The sequence below is a fragment of the Dipodomys spectabilis genome, unplaced genomic scaffold, assembly GCF_019054845.1.
Source record: "Dipodomys spectabilis isolate Male_0828 unplaced genomic scaffold, ASM1905484v1 ptg000119l, whole genome shotgun sequence".
NCBI classification, from domain to species: Eukaryota; Metazoa; Chordata; class Mammalia; order Rodentia; family Heteromyidae; genus Dipodomys; species Dipodomys spectabilis.
In genome coordinates, this window is record NW_024870796.1 from 4,349,496 (window position 1) to 4,367,286 (window position 17,791).

The following is a 17,791-nucleotide window of genomic DNA, read 5'->3' on the forward strand; positions in this document are numbered from 1 at the left end:
CTACCACTGAGCCACCTTCCCAGCCCCCTTAACAGAAATTTTTGTAAACAAATTTCTGGGATTCACCCCAGACTACTCACTAAAAATGAATAGGATCCTAGAGTCACTATATTTATTATTTTTCAAATATTTCATCATTAAACCTTTAAAAACTATCATTCTTTCAGCGGAAAAAATAATAATAAAATGCAGTGATCTCATTCCTCTTCTATTAGTTCTCAAAAGTACTGTTGAAATAATTGGAATTTTTAGATTTAAATTATTGTCATTTTTTTATGTATCTTCTCTGAAGAATATTTGACGTGCATCAGATTTCACAAGCTCATAATAAATTATTTAGACATTTTCACCAGCTTTACTGATTTCTTGGTTACTGTCATTTCCTCTATACTCTTATCTGCCTGTTATTTTTATCAGAAAAATCCAATATATTCTTTTTCTTTTCCTTGTCGGTCGTGAGGCTTGAACTCTGGGCTTGGGCACTATCCCTGCACTCTTCAGCTCAAGGCGAGTACTCTACCACTTGAGCCACAGCGCCACTTCAGTTTTCTAGTGGTTAATTGGAAATAAGAGTCTCACAGATTTTTCCTGCCTGGGCTGGCTTTGAACTGTGATCCTCAGATCTCAACCTCCTCAGTAGCTAGGATTACAGGCGTGAGCCACCCGTGCCTGGCTTTCAATATATTATTTTTCATTCTTATCCTTTTAGAATTTTCATGTTAGACCTCTTGATCTTTGCTGCTTAATTTTTACTTATTATGTTCATCTCTTTATCCTTTTCCTTTGGAATTAGTATATTTTTAAAAATCAAGCCTGTATGATACTGAGGAATCTCTACTAAGTAGAACTAGCCCTGTTCAAACAGTAGTACTGCTTGTTTGGCTATCTGATTCAATCAATGATTGTAAAAGACTTTAAATGTATTTAGAGTACTCCATAGCCAACTTCTTAGCATGCTAATCGTTGTTTACATATGACATTTTATTCAAGTTCCATTTTACTTTTTACTACTAAACTTTTAAGTTTATAGGCATGAGTAATAACTTTCTGTTTTAATTTGTATTTTCCAAAATTCTTTTCAGATAATGGAAGTAAATGGACAAAATTTTGAGAATATTACATTTGTGAAAGCCCTGGAAATTTTAAGGAATAACACTCATCTTGCACTTACAGTGAAGACTAACATTTTTGGTGAGTGTGTACAAACTGTCTGAAGTAGGGTTTTGATAAAAGTGAAAAGTCATTTTAATGAAAGCAAAGATAGTAAAATTAAACATCTTTGTCTAAGGTGTTAATAGTATTTTTTAATCTGTAATTTTCATTTTTTGCATTATTTTTATATCAAAAGTAAATTTGAAAATAGGTGCACAGCTCAGTCAGAGCATAAATGCTTGCATTTATTCTGTACTGTATTCTACTGGGGTGGGGGTTTAGTATACTGAATAAAATTTAGAACTTGAGCCAGGTACCAGTGGCTTATGCCTTTAATCCTAACTACTTAGGAGGCTGAGATCTGAGAGTTGAGGTTCAAAGCCAGCCCTGGCAGAAATATCCATGACTCTTTTATCTTCAGTTACCTGCCAAAAAGCTGGAAGTGGAGCTGTGGCTCAAGTGGTAGAGTGCTAACCTAGAGGAAAAAAAGAAACACCTCAGGGACAATGCCAAGGCACTGTGTTAAAGCCCTAGTACCGACATAATGTGTCATGAATGTACGTGTGTGTGCGCACAATACACACACAAAATCCTAGAACTCAAAATCAGGTTCTTACCAAAACCCTAATAATGTGCATTTCAATCTTAAAATCTTTACAGTAGCTTTCTGAAATAATATGAATGTCACATTAGTTTCATGAAAATAAACTTAGTAAAGCATTGGATTTCTAGTAATAACAAATCTTCCTTTCTGTGTAAAAATGTTGATTGTGGCACAAAATTATGTATGTCTGTATATTTGACAATGTTGGGGATCCAGGTTGCACATGCCAGGTAATTGCTTCACCAGTAGCTACATTTATGGCCTTAACTTGTATTTTTATCATGTTTACACCTAAATAAAGCATGTGTTCACCTTGTATTTTTAACTAGACCTACCATTTGTTATTTTAATTTTTAAGCGAGGTTTACTAATTTTTTTATTTCTTATGTGTACCATAATCCTTTTAAAGGCTGAAAATCTGGGAAAGGTAACAGTAAACATAGTACAATTATTAAAAGCTATCAAGAAATTTTAAGAGTCCTCATGAGTAGGTTATTTAAGTTGCAACTAGTGAAGAGTTGACTTGAAAGTTATGCCCATGAAAGGAAGTGAGTTTTTTTCCCACATTAACTTCTCTTTATATTGTGCTTACTCATAATGAAAAGTGAAGCATTTAGTATTTTTCTTCTTTTTTTTTTTTTTTGGTGGGGGGAGGGGGGTCCAGTCATGGGCCTGAACTCTGGGCCTGGGCACTGTCCCTCAGCTCTTCAGCTCAAGGCTAGCGCTATACCACTTGAGCCACAGCGCCACTAACGGCTTTTTTTTTTCTGCTTATGTGGTGCTGAGGAATCGAACCCAGAGCCTCATGCATGCAAGGCAAGCACTCTACCACTGAGCCACCTCCCCAACCCAGTATTTTTCTTCTTTTTGAATCCTTTAGACTGAATTGAATTACATCAGGTACATCATGGTATCTAATCATCTGTTAATAATTTCACAGTAACATATTAATCTAGCATAGATAAATAAGTAGGTCTTCACAGTTTTTGGTTTTCCTGGACTTTAGGATCAGTATTTAGAAACACCAACATTTAGATTAATATTAAGTGGTACCAATTTTGAAAAACAGAAAAGCAGAATTTGCTGTAGACCCTAAAAGGAAAAAAAAGTAAATGCCAGATCTTAAGGTCCTACTTTTTGAGTAATGTGAATATCAATTCTAGATTGAATGGACTGAAGAATGTGGGAGTTACAGTTCTGAAAAAGCAGGGATTTTGCCCCATGTAGAATGCAGTCAACCAAGCAAAACAATAGAGTATCTCAATAATTGTAGAAATGGCATATTCTATAGTGATACCTACAATAACCCCTAGTCTTTATGGCATACCATGAAGTACAGTTGAACAGTCAGATCATTTTTCATGGAACTTGCAACAGAACACCTATCAAAAAAAAGTAAAGGGGCTGGGAAGATGGCTCAGTGGTAGAGTGCTTGCCTTGCATGCCTGAGGCCCTGGGTTAGTTCCTCAGCACCACATAAGCGGAAAAAGCCAGAAGTGGAGCTATGGCTCAAGTGGGAGAGCGCTAGCCTTGAGCTGAATTGCTGAGGGACAGCCCAGGCCCAGAGTTCAGGCCTCACAACCGACCAAAAAAAAAAAGCATTAATGTGATAAATTTGTAATTGAATAGGGCTGCCAAAGGCCTAACAATAAAGTGATTATGTTTATCCTCAAAATTTGCTTGCATAAAAACTTTCTACTAGAAGAAAATAAGTGACAAACTTGTTTATTTCTTCAGTGTTCAAAGAGTTACTTAGTCGGACTGAACAAGAGAAGTCTGGTATTCCTCATATTCCCAAAATTGCTGAGAAGAAAAGTAATCGCCATTCAATCCAAGATGTACCAGGAGATATCGAACAGCCATCACAAGAGAAAGGAAATAAGAAAATAAAAGCAAATACTGTTTCAGGTGGAAGAAACAAAATCAGGAAAATTTTGGATAAAACACGATTTAGCATCCTGCCTCCAAAACTGTTTAGGTAATATCAACTATAGTCATCTAGGAACTTTAAAAAATAATAATAGGAACTTTCTTTAAAAATTTTATTGTACAGGTGATATACAGAGGTACATGTCTTTTTTAACAGTGTCACCCCCTCCCTCATTCTCTCATGTTGCAACTTCATCCTAACTGTAAAATGTTATTGTGGGAAAAGGAGATATTGAGTCCCTTGTTTTTTTTCTACAGCTGATGCATCGTAAAATCCTCAAGTAATTCATAAATGAGAAAATGAATTTTAAATTTGAAGCATTTACTGAATCTTGATTTGTGTCAACAAGGAAACTATTGGTTATACTTTAAATGCACTATACTTTAGAAATTCTTACCTGGATGCCACCTCGGGACATATTTGAGTCTGGCATTGAACCATGATTCTTCAGTCTGCCTCCAAAGTAGATAATATAGGCTTGAGCCACCATGCTCATTTCCAACCTATGACATTTTGAAAATGAAAGAATTTTCCTGAGAATTACAGTGAAAGCAGCAGTCAATTGACCTGAGAATAAGTCACAGTTTAGGAAATATAATTTGATTTTTTTTTGCATTCAGCTTTTTTAAATCACTAGTTGTCTAAATGATATCATTGTAACATTCTTGGGATTGGACTGTTTTACCTGCTTACCAATTACTTTTTCCTCCAAATTTCTTGCTGATAGACTTTTTTGTTTACTCTTAATATTAGGTGGTTTTCATGTACATCTTAATGCTATTTTGTGACCTTTTTTTGTTTTCTTACTGGAATTGTGTTATTTCATTCTGATTAAATTTGGTGTGAGAAGATTACTGAAGAATTTTTTTAAACTGTCTTATTTCTTTGTTGCATCACCTCTCAGGAGACTGTTTTGGTAAGAAATGACATAATTGCTTACCAGATCAGCTTCAAGCATGAGTATTTTGCTGATTAAATACTGTTTCATTCCTATCATAGCACGGATTGTCCATAACAGTACAGTTTTCATTTATACATGTTCTCAACTTAATTTATAACCAGTATTACATGATTGTAGCTGCATAGTATTAAAACTATGAATTAAATAGAATATTATTCAGAGCATCATTAGTAATGCAAAGACTTTACTAGTACTAGTAAAAGTCCATTTACTAGTCTTATGTAGTAAATTCCAACTTGCTGCAACTAATTCCCTTTAATAGAAAATTCTGACTTGAAAATTTCTTCTATTTTATTTGTAGTACAAGCTAACAGTTTGCTTTCTTGGTTTCATTTACCTCACCCTCTGTATCTAAAAATAGTTCTTTTGTTTTTGTTTTTGGCCATGGGGCTTAAACTCTAGGCCTGGGCACTGTCCCTCAGCTCTTCAGCTCAGGGATAGCTCTCTACCACTTGAGCCACAGTGCCACTTCTGGTTTTCTGGTGGTTTATTGGAGATAAGAGTCTCATGGACTTTCCAGCTGGGAATGGCTTTGTACCATGATCCTCAGATCTCAGCCTCCTGAGTAGCTAGGATTACAGGTGTGAGCTATTAACACCCAGCTAATACAGTTATTTTTTAAAATACTTTTTTATGTTCTACATAATTTTAAGTGTCTCTTAAAGCCCTGCTTTTATTTCCCTCTTAGCTAACCTTCAACACTTAACGCTGAGAACTAGGGATGTAATCCTAATTTTAATGAGCTACTTACTTCCAGTATCCATTAAGCACAATTGCTTACACAGTAAAATACTTCCTGTGCCCTGTCAGTCTGCTGTTTCTCCATGAGAATAAATTTTCTGTTTGAATGTTACCTTTATTGATGTATCTATATTGTCCCCATGTACTTTTTAGTATAAGTTGAAGTAAATATTTCTTTTCTATGTTCTTATTCTCATTTCAGTTTTGGTTTAAAAAAAAGTTTTAATTTTTGAAAAATATGAATCCTATTTTCCTCTCTGCCAAAGTATTCACTTGCCTTACCCTAATTTGATCCTTACAATAATTTTGGCGTAGAGTTGGTATTATTCATATTTATAAATGAAGGAAACCCAGGTCCTACAAGAAAAATTTCCTGACACCTAACAGCTAGTATCCCAAGTCTATCTGACATCAAAGGTTGCTCTTGAAATACTAATCTTTGCTTTTTTCCATACCTTCTTGCTTTCGCATGACTCTGGCTGTCTCTTGTCCTGGCACTGTCTTTCTTGTCTGGCTATTAACAGTTCTTTAATCTTTCACTTAGCTGACTTAACCATCCTCTGCTCTTGATTTTGCATTGCTTCTTAATCTACCAAAAGACTGGATTTTGCTTCTAACTTTCTCTAAATATATACACCATAGTCATTCACTTTTTAACCTGTAGTAATTATTCCTTTCTATAATAGGTATGTATTCTGTGATAACTCTGTGTGTATATAGCACAAGTACCAGGAAGAATGCTGCATCAAGTAAGATGGAAATACTGTAATGGAACTTGAGGAGCACTTTGGTTTCAAGTTAAATATACAGCATAACCCTTAAAGAGAGAAAGTGTTTTGGTTATTTATGCTAATGAGAATCTCTTAATTATTTTCCTGTGTTTTATGGAACTGAAATTTATTATAAATTGATGTTTTAGGACATATAGAACTTAAATGACAACACTACATTTCTATTTTTAGTTTTTCTTTCAGGTGGATTTACAGTTATCTGTGTTACACTTATAAAATACCTTGAAGAGTTTTGTTTGCTTACATATAGCCATTTAATTAGTACTTGTCTTTGAAAACCTTAGGGAAAAAATTAACTTTTGCTAGCTTGCCTTCTGTTCTGACTTTGATGCATTGTAGGGTAGAAGGAGAAGGCTTTCTGTGCTGAGATCATGAGTGTTGGATGCATGTATTTGAAACCTGAAGCTAGCAAACTGTTTGGACTCACCTAAACATTCAGCATCTATTGGTTTCTTTATGATATAATATAATTACATATATCATATTTGAATGTAGTTATCAAAACAATTTATTTTTGTTTTCATCATTGAAATTGAAATTGTCAGTAATGAGGCTTGAACTCTGGGTCTGGTCATTGTCACTCAGCTCTTCAGCTCAAGGCTAGTGCTCTACCAATTGAGCCACAGTGCCACTTCTGGTTTCCTGGTGGTTTATTGGAGATAAAAGTCTCACAGATTTTCCTGCTGAGGCCAGCTTTGAACTGCAATCCTCAGATCTCAGTCTCCTGAGTAGCTAGGATTACAGGCGTGAGCCACTGGCACCTGGCTGGCCTACTTTTTTAATTGGAATATACCTTAATCTAGTTGTTTAAGTTACCACCTGAAGCTGATTTTGTTAGCCCTAGTGCACATAGAATTGTTTATTATTAAGTACCTTCTCATACTTTAAAGTGACATATGCCATTCTTTTGAAGTGATGGAGGCCTGAGCCAGTCACAAGATGACAGCATTGTGGGAACCAGACATTGTAGACACAGCCTGGCTATAATGCCTATTCCTGGAACACTCTCGTCCAGCAGCCCTGATCTCCTGCAGCCTACTACCAGCATGTTGGATTTTTCTAATCCTTCAGGTAATGTTTGTTAGTAGTGTTAAATAGCCAAATTGTTGTCTACACGCACACGTAGATAGCTAAGCTTGGTACAGCAAATACTAGTTACTTGTATAGCTCTCTTGTCTGACCTCTCTCTAAATTATGACCACTTGTAAAAGATTAATGAGATTATATTTTTATCTACATTTAAGTGATAATTCCTCCAAATTTTTAAAAAATATTCATTGAAAAAGACCATTTCTGACCACAAATTTAAAGATCTTTTGGTAATCACTATCCGTGGAATAAAGGAGATGTTTCTCAGCCTATAAAATGTTTTCTACCCATATGTGGAAAAGAAGACACTTATTATTTCGTGACTTCACATATCTTACTCTATGACATACAAAAATGCATTAGTAATTTCCTAAGAGCCTTGATTTTTTTTTTTTTTTTTTTTTTAACCTAGCATTGTTTTTATCATGTGTTACCAAGATACTCCATCCTTTTCAGTGCTGTTCAAACAGTTGGTTTGGGCCCCCAAGTTAATTTGTTTACATCTATTCCTGCCCAGTGTGTGGCTTAGCTGCATAATTTAAAGTGGTGCTTTTGTTTGGTTTTAGGGTTTTTTTGGTGCTAGTCTAGGGGCTTGAACTCAGGGCTTGGGCACTGTCCTTTAGCTTTTTTTGCTCAAGATTAGCACTCCACCACTTGAGCAAAGCTCCACTTCTCCCAGTTTGGTGGTGAATTAAAGATTAGAATCTCATGGACTTTTTCTGCCTGGACTGGCTTCAGACCATGACTGTAGATCTCAGGCTTGTGAGTAGCTAGGATTATAGGTGTGAGCCACCATCACCCAGTACAATGAAACTAAGACCTTGAAGAATTAGTTACAGGGGCTGGGAAGGTGGCTCAGTGGTAGAGCACTTGCCTTGCATGCATGAGGCCCTGGGTTCAATTCCTCAGCACCACATAAGAAAAAAGAAAAAAGCCAGAATTGGTGCTGTGGCTCAAGTTGTAGAGTGCTAGCCTTGAGTTGAAGAGCTGAGGGGCAGCACCCAGGCCCAGAGTTCAGGCCCCACAACCGGACCCCCCCCCCCCCCCAAAAAAAAAAAAGTTACGTAACTTCCACTTGAAAAAAATGCCTTTCTATAGACGACACTGAGTTGAGTACAAAGAAGAGGAAGGAGGAAATGCTTGAAAATATAAGTAGTGATACAGCTTATGTTTCCTTATAGCAACAAACTCTAGAACACAGCATCAAGACATTTTAATGAAGTTATTGTATACACTTTTTCTTTTATTCAGTTATCTCTTAACCACTGACAGATTACTAAACTCAAAGAACTGCTTTTGTATATCTCACTTTCTGTATGGTACCCATATTCTTTCTGGAACAAAGATTATACTGGCTTAGAAATTTCTAGCAGTTTTTATATTCATGATACAAAAATAACTAGTTATTTAAACAGAAGTTAATATAAAGATTGTTACCAGTATATAAAGTTATCAGAAAGGTAAAAATAGTGAGCATTAAAGTATCACAGAAGTAGGAAGACTACAAATTTGATTCAGATAATGACACATAATAGAAATGCCACAAGCCCATGGTGGTAGCTCATGCTTGTGTGGTTCTAACTACTCAAGAGGCTGAGACCTGGAGGATCACAGTTCCAAGCCAGCCTAGGCAGATAGTTCTTGACACTTTTTTTTCCAATTTACCAGCAAAAAGTCAGGCTCAAGTGGTAGAGCACTATTAATAAGAGAGTCAATAAGAGTTCATGTCTCAGTACCGACACAAAAAGGAAATGGCCCTACAGCATAAAGAAATGCTTCTAGCCGCTTAGCAATGCTGAACTCTAATGTTATCTCCTTATCTGGGAAGTCCATATCCCTTTACTGCACTCATTATTTCTTTTTTCAGAAATTTCCAGCTCATTTGTATGGTCTCTTATATTGTTTGTCATGTGGTAGAATAGAAATTGATCTCTTATGTTATAAAAATCCATCTATGTTATCTCTTATTACAGTGGTACTTCTTACACTGCATCGTTCACAAATAGTTTTCACACTACTCATGCGTACTTTCATTAAGATGAGTGCTTAGAAAGCACATAAGATTTTGCATGTGCCAGTACCTGTTCTTGGATCTCATGTTCTCAGTTGTCTTTCTTGCTCATGACTGGTATACCACCACTAGTGCCATACCTCTAGCGCAGCTTTTTGCTTGTTACTTTGGAGATGGAATCTCCCAGACTTTTTTTTCCTGGATTGACTTTGAACTTTGATCTACAAAGCTCCACTTCCTTAGTAGCTAGAATCATAGTAGTCAGCCATTGACACCTAATAAATTAATGTTTTTATGGCTGTATTATTACCACAGGAATATATAAACAGTTGGGCTGTGAGAAATGGTGTGTGGAGTAGAGAGAGAGAAGCATGTTGAAGATTTAGCTAGGAGGGGCTGGGAAGATGGCTCAGTGGTAGAGCGCTTGCCTTGCATACCTGAGGCCCTGGGTTCGATTCCTCAGCACCACATAAGATAAAAGAAAAAAAAGCCGGAAGTGGCACTGTGGCTCAAGTGGTAGAGCGCTAGCCTTGAGCTGAAGAGCTGAGGGACAGCGCCCAGGTTCAGAGTTCAGGCCCCATGACCGGACCCAAAAAAAAAAAAAAAAAAAAGATTTAGCTAGGAGAACAAAGAAACGAGGTTGAAGTTACTATAATTTAGAAAGGGTTTGGCCCCATGGAACTGAAATTCAGACCTGAAGAAGAGTTACTACCCAGATTGATTCATCATTATCTGCTTGAAAACACCTGGAAAGGGTCTAAAATTCCTTTTTAAAATCTGTTCTGAGAAAATCTGATATGGCTTAGTCTGCGCCATATGCCCATATCAGTAGATAAATGGACAGATGTATCATCGAAATTTAGCTTATAAATTAAAATTTTGTATATATGTAACTTTGTGTAAGGCTTTCTACCTAGTGATAGTGTCCTTATGTTGATAAACTATTTTCAATTAAGCTCAAATTCAGTTTCTTAAATATATACATGTTATATAGACATTATATATAATTACCTATATACATCATACATTTATATTGTAGTACATGTGTGACATCAGCCAAGTTTGATTAATTTTAAGTCGAGTTCAGTTATGTTTACTCTGCATTTGTAAAGGTCTTTTTAAATCAAAATGAAAATGTGAGTGAAACTACAGAACTGTTGATTAGTTTGCTTTTGATTGCTGACTTTTTTATGATTTTGCTTTATATTTGCTGCCTACAGCTGTTGGTTTTTACTGTAAGTATTTTAGTTTTCTCTTGCTCATATTTGTTTTTAGCATTTTGTTATTTTAAGAAATCACATGGGCCGGGCGCTGGTGGCTCACACCTGTAATCCTAGCTACTCTGGAGGCTGAGATCTGAGGATCGCAGTTCAAAGCCAGCCCGGGCAGGAGAGACGGTGAGACTCCTATCTCCAGTAACCACCAGAAAAACCGGAAGTGGCGCTGTAGCTCAAGTGGTAGAGCGCTCGCCTTGAGCTGAAGAGCTGAGGGACAGCGCCCAGGCCCAGAGTTCAAGTCCCACGGCCGACCAAAAAAAAAGAAATCACATGGTATAGAAATGAATGAAGTAGGAAACCGAACTTTTCTTTCCATTTATAAGATAGTAACTGGAATGTATCCTTTTAGTCATTTTCTCTGACTATATTTATGTGTTTATATGAAATCAGAGTATACATACTATGCTATAGCATGAGAAAGATGCTTTTTTTGTTTGATTTTTTGGTTTGTTTTGCCCCAGACCTGGGGCTTGAACTTTGGGTCTGGGCACTGTCCTTGTGCTCCTTTTACTCAAGGCTAGCACTCTGCCACTTTTCAGCTTTTTCTGTGATTAACTGGAGATAAGAGTTTCACAGACTTCCTGCCCAGGCTGCCTTCAAACCATGATCCTCAGGTCTCAGCCTCCTGATGAGCTAGGATTACAGGCATGACTACCACCACCTCATGCTCTTTGGAAATTTTGACCTAATACAAGATGCTTAAAAGAACTGAGAGTGGCTACAATAAATTTGAGTATTTTTCCTGAGTTTGTATGTATAATTTATTGCTTTTTTGCTTAACAGAATAAAGCTTTGCTTGGTTTCTTTAAAGTAGCAAACCTAATTCTTTATTGAAATTCAAAAAGTTACTTTGCTATTTTTCAAGAGTCAAGAGTTTTTGTTTTTAATCCAACTACAGAGAAAGGATAGGTATAACTCTATCTGGCTTTTTACAGAATAGTGTACCAATTCTTGATCTGTATTGTCCTACCACTACCCTTTATTTGCTCCGTGGCTTTTCTCACTACATAGATTGGCTTATTAACAGAATTTTTGTTTCACTTTGAACCATCTTTTACTTTCTGAAATGTCAGTAAATCAGGGACTTCATTTCATTGGCCACTATACCTTCATCACCTGAACATCTGGCTTCTAACAAGCACACCATGAATATTTGTTCAGCAATTAACCATTTAAAGCAGGATGACAAAGAAGTTCTTTATTAAAGATCCTCTTATATACCTAAAAAGTTCTTTTAATGTAATCAGATCAATACATAATTCCTTAAAGTATTGACTGTTTATTTTACTCATGCAGGATTATAGTTGGCACTCTAGAAAAATGTGGATATCCAGAAGTCCAGACTTTCATTACCTATTTTATGTATATATTAAATTTCTTAAGAGTCATGGGATCAATTAATACTGTACAAGAACTTTTTAAAATATTAAATACCACTAAATACAACCATTTTTCTCTGCATTTTAGCTTAGTCCTAAAAGTTAGGATTAGATTTTTTTTCCTTTTTGATTGACTTCTTTCTAGTTTCATGTTTACTGTTCATCCGACACGTCTACATCTGCCATGATCCAAATGCTATGCTTTGCTGTGCTTGTTCCTTCCTTACTGACAAGTATATTTGTAAAGAACACATATGTAGGATGCATATACCAATGCTAAAATAGGGCTGGGAAGGTGGCTCAGTGGTAGAGCGCTTGCCTTGCATGCCTGAGGCCCTGGGTTCGATTTCTCAGCACCACATAAGCAAAAAGAAAAAAGCCAGAAGTGGCGCTGTGGCTCAAGTGATAGAGCGCTAGCCTTGAGCTGAAGAGCTGAGGGACAGTGCCCAGCCCAGAGTTCAGGCCCCATGACCAGACCCAAAAAAAAAAAAAAAAAACAATGCTAAAATAGCTTTACACTGTCAGCGACAGCGATGTCTGTGAAGAGAAGTTTTTTCATCTGCAGTCTTTCTTTTCTAAGTTGGCATTATTACTGCAACAGACTCACCACAGTTGGGTTGTGGCATACTCTTTGGATAATTTCATTGGCAAATCTGTTCTAGAGACACCTATTTATGATGCATGACTCCCTTAGGGTGACTACAAATCAGTTTATCTTTCACATGAGGAACAGATGGCTTTAACTGAGTACAACTTTAAGCTTGATCAGCAAGATGCACAACTGTGTTCCTTCCTAGATTTTACAGCAGCAGGGGAAAAGAACATAATGTATGTGTCAACTTTCACCTTGTCTTTGTGAATAAAATCCTCCAAAGAAAGTAACATAACAGGTGTGAGGTCATCTCACGCTTCCCTCAAGGCCAGCCTATGCCCCTTCCTGAGGTTTAGCCCTCAAAGATCCAGTTTGGGAAAAAGGAAAAAAGTGGTTCTGGAGTCCAGTACCCATTTTCACAAAGAGGGTAGAAAAAGTACAAGTAATAACATGTTTGGTTCTTTTTTTTTTTTTAAGAGTTTAGAAGGTATAGAGAAATCCTTTCCCCTAGCTGTCTGCATGCAGTAATTTTCTAGTATGGGGCAGAGAAGCGTTTCTGATTTTGGTGGATCATGTAACAGTCTGACTTAAGCCTTGTAGGTTGAGAAACCCAGCACACTAAGAAATCCACAGCACACTAAGGCCTGACTCATCGATGAGAGATCTGAACAAAAGGTTATTTGATGACTCAGATCCTTGAATTCATTGAGGAAAGATGGCTCAGTACATCCTCCGTTGATAGAAATCGGATGAGATGACGCATTCTGCTTCCCACTTGACAGCAGACCCAGGGCATCCAGCATCTAGTGGCTAAAATCCTCCCCAGAATTTAGTTTGAATATATGTTCAGTTGAAGCTTCTCATCCTGGAGGCTAGTCTGTCTCTATTCTCATTCTCAAGGAACAGGGATTCTATCTTCTTCTAGATTATTTCCTTCCATATCTGTTCCATTATTCTCATCTTTCCCTTGGAGATAAATTTGTTCATGTTTTTCTCTGAAAGTATATAACGCTAAGAAGGTAATGATGGACAAGCAAAATAAAGTCATTTGAACCAGTTTTTTTCCCAACCCAGCCACATATGGTCAGCACTGTACACAACCACAATAATAAAATACCCCTAATTTTTTTAAAAAAGAAATTTTTGTAATTGTGGTTTATTTCTGTAGGAAAAATTGGCATTAATGCTATTTAATCTCTTTTTACTTTTAAAAATCTCTGTCATCAAAGTAAACATTGTTCTAGAAGCTTTAGCTCTTGCTATATGATGAGAAAAAAACCACAGGGGGGCCGGGGGGCGGGGAATATCTTTACTTAGAATTTATCTGTAGGAGGGGGCACTGGTGGCTCACGCCTGTAATCCTAGCTACTCAGGAGGCTCAGATCTGAGGATCAATGTTCAAAGCCAGCCCAGGCAGGGAAGTCCATGAGACTCTTATTTCCAATAAACCACCAGAAAACTGGAAGTGGTGCTGTGGCTCAAGTGGTAACGTGCTGAAATGCTAAGGGACAGCACCCAGGACCAGAGTTCAAGCTGCATGAATTTATCTGTAGGGACAAAGATTAAGATAGTTTATCATGTGAACATTTTAAACTTTACTGTTAAATAGAATATAAAAAGTAGAAAAATACTTGTCATCTTACAGTAGAATAAATGTTGGTAGGGAGTATAATTTAGTAGGAAAAAGTATATAGGGTACTGATAGTAGCTTATATTGTTATTGAAGGGTGTTTACTGCGATCTCTCCACATGTGTTCACACTGAATTCCAATCAGTTTTACTCCTCTCACTCTCCTGACCCCTGCTCACCAAAAGAAATCCCAGTGGGTTTTATAATTCCATTTTCATAGTTGCAAACCATCTATTCAACCTTCACCCTCTCCACCAGCCCAACTCACTCTTACTGGTATTCACCCACTGATGATCTTTTTCCACACCCGTCTCCCTACTTATGTACACAGAACGTATGTGTGTATATGTGTGCTTTTTTTTTTTTTTGGTCAGTCATGGGGCTTGAACTCTGGGCCTGGGTGCTGTCCCTCAACACTTCTGTGCCACTTTCAGTTTTCTGAGTGGTTTATTGGAGATTAGAGTCTCACAGACTTCTGTGTCTGTGCTGGCTTTGAACTGCAATCTTCAGATGTCAGCCACTTGAGCAGCTAGGATTACAGGCATGAGGCACCAGTGCCCGGCTATATGTGTGCATTTGTGTGCACACACTTGTACAAGAACTTAAGATCAAGACCTTGAACTCTTTCTTAGCGTTTTCAGTCAAGAATGGGGCTCTACCACTTGAGTCACATCTCCACTTGCAGGTATTTTGCTTGTTAAAGAAAAGACTGATTTGTCTGCTCAAGCCAGCTTCAAACACAGTTCTCAGGTCTCAGCCTCCTAAGTAGCTAGAATTACAGGCAATGAGCCACCAGCACCCAGAAAAAATACCAGTGTTCTGTGTGTATGTGTATGTGTGGCTCACACCTACAATCCTAGCTTCTGGGGAGGTAGAGATCTGGCCTATTGCAGTTCAGGATCAGTTAGGGCAAAGTTAGACCCGCCCGCCCCCCAAAAAAAAGCTGGGGTGTTTTGATGGTGCATGCCTGTGATCTCAGGATGGGAGGGTGGAGCAGACAAGAGGATTGTCATCAAGATTAACCCTCAGCAGAAATTAAGATCCTACCTAAAAAATAACCAAAAGTAGTAAAACGGCTGAGGTTGTGGCTCAGTGGTAGAGTGCTGGCCTAGTGAAGTACAATGTCCTGAAGTCTTACCATAGGAACACCCCCTGAGGGGGAAAATAGAGAATGCCAGTTACTGATCTAACCAGTAATCAAAGAAATGGAGGGAAAAAAAGATGTATTTTTGGAGAATAGGCTTTCACAGGGGGAAACAGAATGTGATCATTTTAATAAAGGTATAACCAAATTTGTCCTCTTACATTCTAGGTTTATCTGAGAAGTGATTTGGCAATATATTGAAAATGCACATCTCTTCTTAATCATCAATTGTCTTTTTAAGAGTTCCCCCTAAGGAAATAGCTATAGACAAGGTCTGGATAATTGAAATATTTAAAATGCATAATATAGTGTACTATGCCTCCATTAAAAACTTTACAAAGGAATAATGACATTAAAATACTGGTAATATATTTTAAATGTAGCCTGTGAATCATATGAGAATATGATTAGTCTTTATCTTTGTGAATATTAGTATATGTTCACTTTAGGAAAATTGATAGGTTCTTATCAACACTCAAGTTGATAAACTGCGGAAAACAGAAATGTGTATTTTGATGTCTAAAGGGATGGTTGTATTCAAAATTGCTTTTTGAAGAATTTTAAAGATACTTTTCTTGGGAATAATAAAGCACATCTTTATATTTATATAGATATTCCTGATCAAGTCATAAGAGTTTTCAAAGCAGATCAACAGAGCTGCTACATTATCATCAGTAAAGACACTACAGCTAAAGAAGTGGTTTGTCACGCTGTTCATGAATTTGGTTTGACTGGGGCAACCGATACGTATTCTCTCTGTGAAGTTTCTGTTACTCCTGAGGGTGTCATAAAGCAGAGAAGACTTCCAGACCAGTTCTCCAAACTAGCTGATAGAATTCAACTCAATGGAAGGTGAGTAAGATTATTAGTCAGTGTGCTTTTCTTTTCCAATCCTGGGGCTTGAACTCAGGGCTGGGCACTGTCCCTAAGCCTCTCTGTGCTCAAGGCTAGCACTCTACCACTTGAGCCACAGTGCCACTTCCAGCTATTTCTGCTTATGTAGTACTGAGGAATCGAAGCCAGGGCTTCATGCATGCTAGGCAAGCACTCTACCACTAAGCCATAAGTGTGCTTTTCTGTCAGTGTGCTTTTTGAAGTTTTTTTCTGTCATCCAGATGCAAAGTCTATTTGGGTTTTTAATGATACTAATCTCAGAAATCATGCCTTACATTCAGTTTTTCATGGACTTTTCACACCAAGCTATGAGCTTTTCAAGTCTCTTTGCTTTTGTTCCTGGTACTCACTATAAGCCTGCCTAAAGGCAACCAGTAATAAACCTTACAGAGCCTGGATGCTGGATGCTGACCAGATTAATTAGTCGCCATTTTATTCAGTCTCACACAAAGCTTCAACACATGGACAAGATACTGAAAAGTTTGTACCCAGGATATAATCCAATGGCCTCTAATCCAGTTCCTCATTGTGTCTGTTTCCCATCTAAAACCCAAGTTTTTACTGTCTACATTTCTGTCTTTTTGTGACTTTTTTTTTGGTGGGCATGGGGGTGGGCATGTGGGGTTTGAATTCAGAGCCTTGAACTTGCTAGATAGAGGTCTACCATTTGAGTCACACCTGCAGACCTTACTGTCCATATTTTACCAGCGTTCTGGTCTTTTGAGGCTCCCAACACAATCTTCCCTTAAGCTGAATCTCTCTATCCCATTTCTCTAATTTATTCCAAATTCCTCTTGCAAACTAATTCCAAAGGCTTAGGTTTAGACATAGCAAGAACTCACTTCTGTGGTACCAATTTTCTGTATTAGTTTTTTGTTTGTTTGTTTATACAGGTACTGGTCTTTACACTCAGGGCCTCAAGCTCTTCCTTGGCTTTTTTTCTTCTCAAGGCTAGAGCTCTACCACATTGAGCTATACCTGTTTCCTAGCTGGGGGGAGGGAGAGGTGTGGGGGAAGTGGGGTAGGGGGTGCCTTGGGGCTTAAACTCAGGACCATGTTAATATCCCTTAGCTTTTTTGCTCAAGGCTGGTGTTCTACCTCTTGAGTGACAGCTTCACTTCTGGCTTTTTTGGTGGTTAATTAGATATAAGAGTCTCAGACTTTATTGCCTGGGCTGCCTTGATTCCACAATCCTCAGATCTCAGCTCTTGAGTAACTAGGATCACAGGTGTGAACCACTGGCACCTGGCTCACTTCCAGATTTTTGGTGGTCAATTGAAGATAAGAGTCTCACAGAGGGAGTTGTGATGGGAGGGCAGGGATGGTAAGTTGAAACAAAGGAGGCAGCAACAATGCTTGATAAGAAATGTACTCTTTACCTTGCTCATGTCATTGTAACCCCTCTGTACAGTATTTTCACAATAAACAAAAACTTATTAATTAAAAAAAAAAAAAAGTCTCGCAGACTTTTCTACCTAGGCTGATTTTGAACCATGATCTTCAGGTCTTGATAGCTAGATTGACAGGTGTGAGCCACCAGTGCCTGGCTTGTACTAGTTTCTTGTTGCTGTGACCCAATACGTGACATAAGAACGT

At 37.6% G+C, this 17,791-nt stretch overlaps 1 protein-coding gene across 7 annotated transcripts in view; it reads left to right on the forward strand.

The window, feature by feature from the left end:
• Rapgef6 (Rap guanine nucleotide exchange factor 6) overlaps window positions 1-17,791 on the forward strand; it is a 156,278-nt gene that overhangs the window by 101,986 nt on the left and 36,501 nt on the right. For all 7 annotated transcript variants that reach the window (XM_042688796.1, XM_042688800.1, XM_042688797.1 and 4 more), the window contains exons 15-18: window positions 1,083-1,191; window positions 3,494-3,734; window positions 7,093-7,250; window positions 15,913-16,153. In XM_042688796.1, the coding sequence (XP_042544730.1) occupies window positions 1,083-1,191; window positions 3,494-3,734; window positions 7,093-7,250; window positions 15,913-16,153 (749 nt within the window). The remainder of the gene's footprint in view (window positions 1-1,082; window positions 1,192-3,493; window positions 3,735-7,092; window positions 7,251-15,912; window positions 16,154-17,791) is intronic.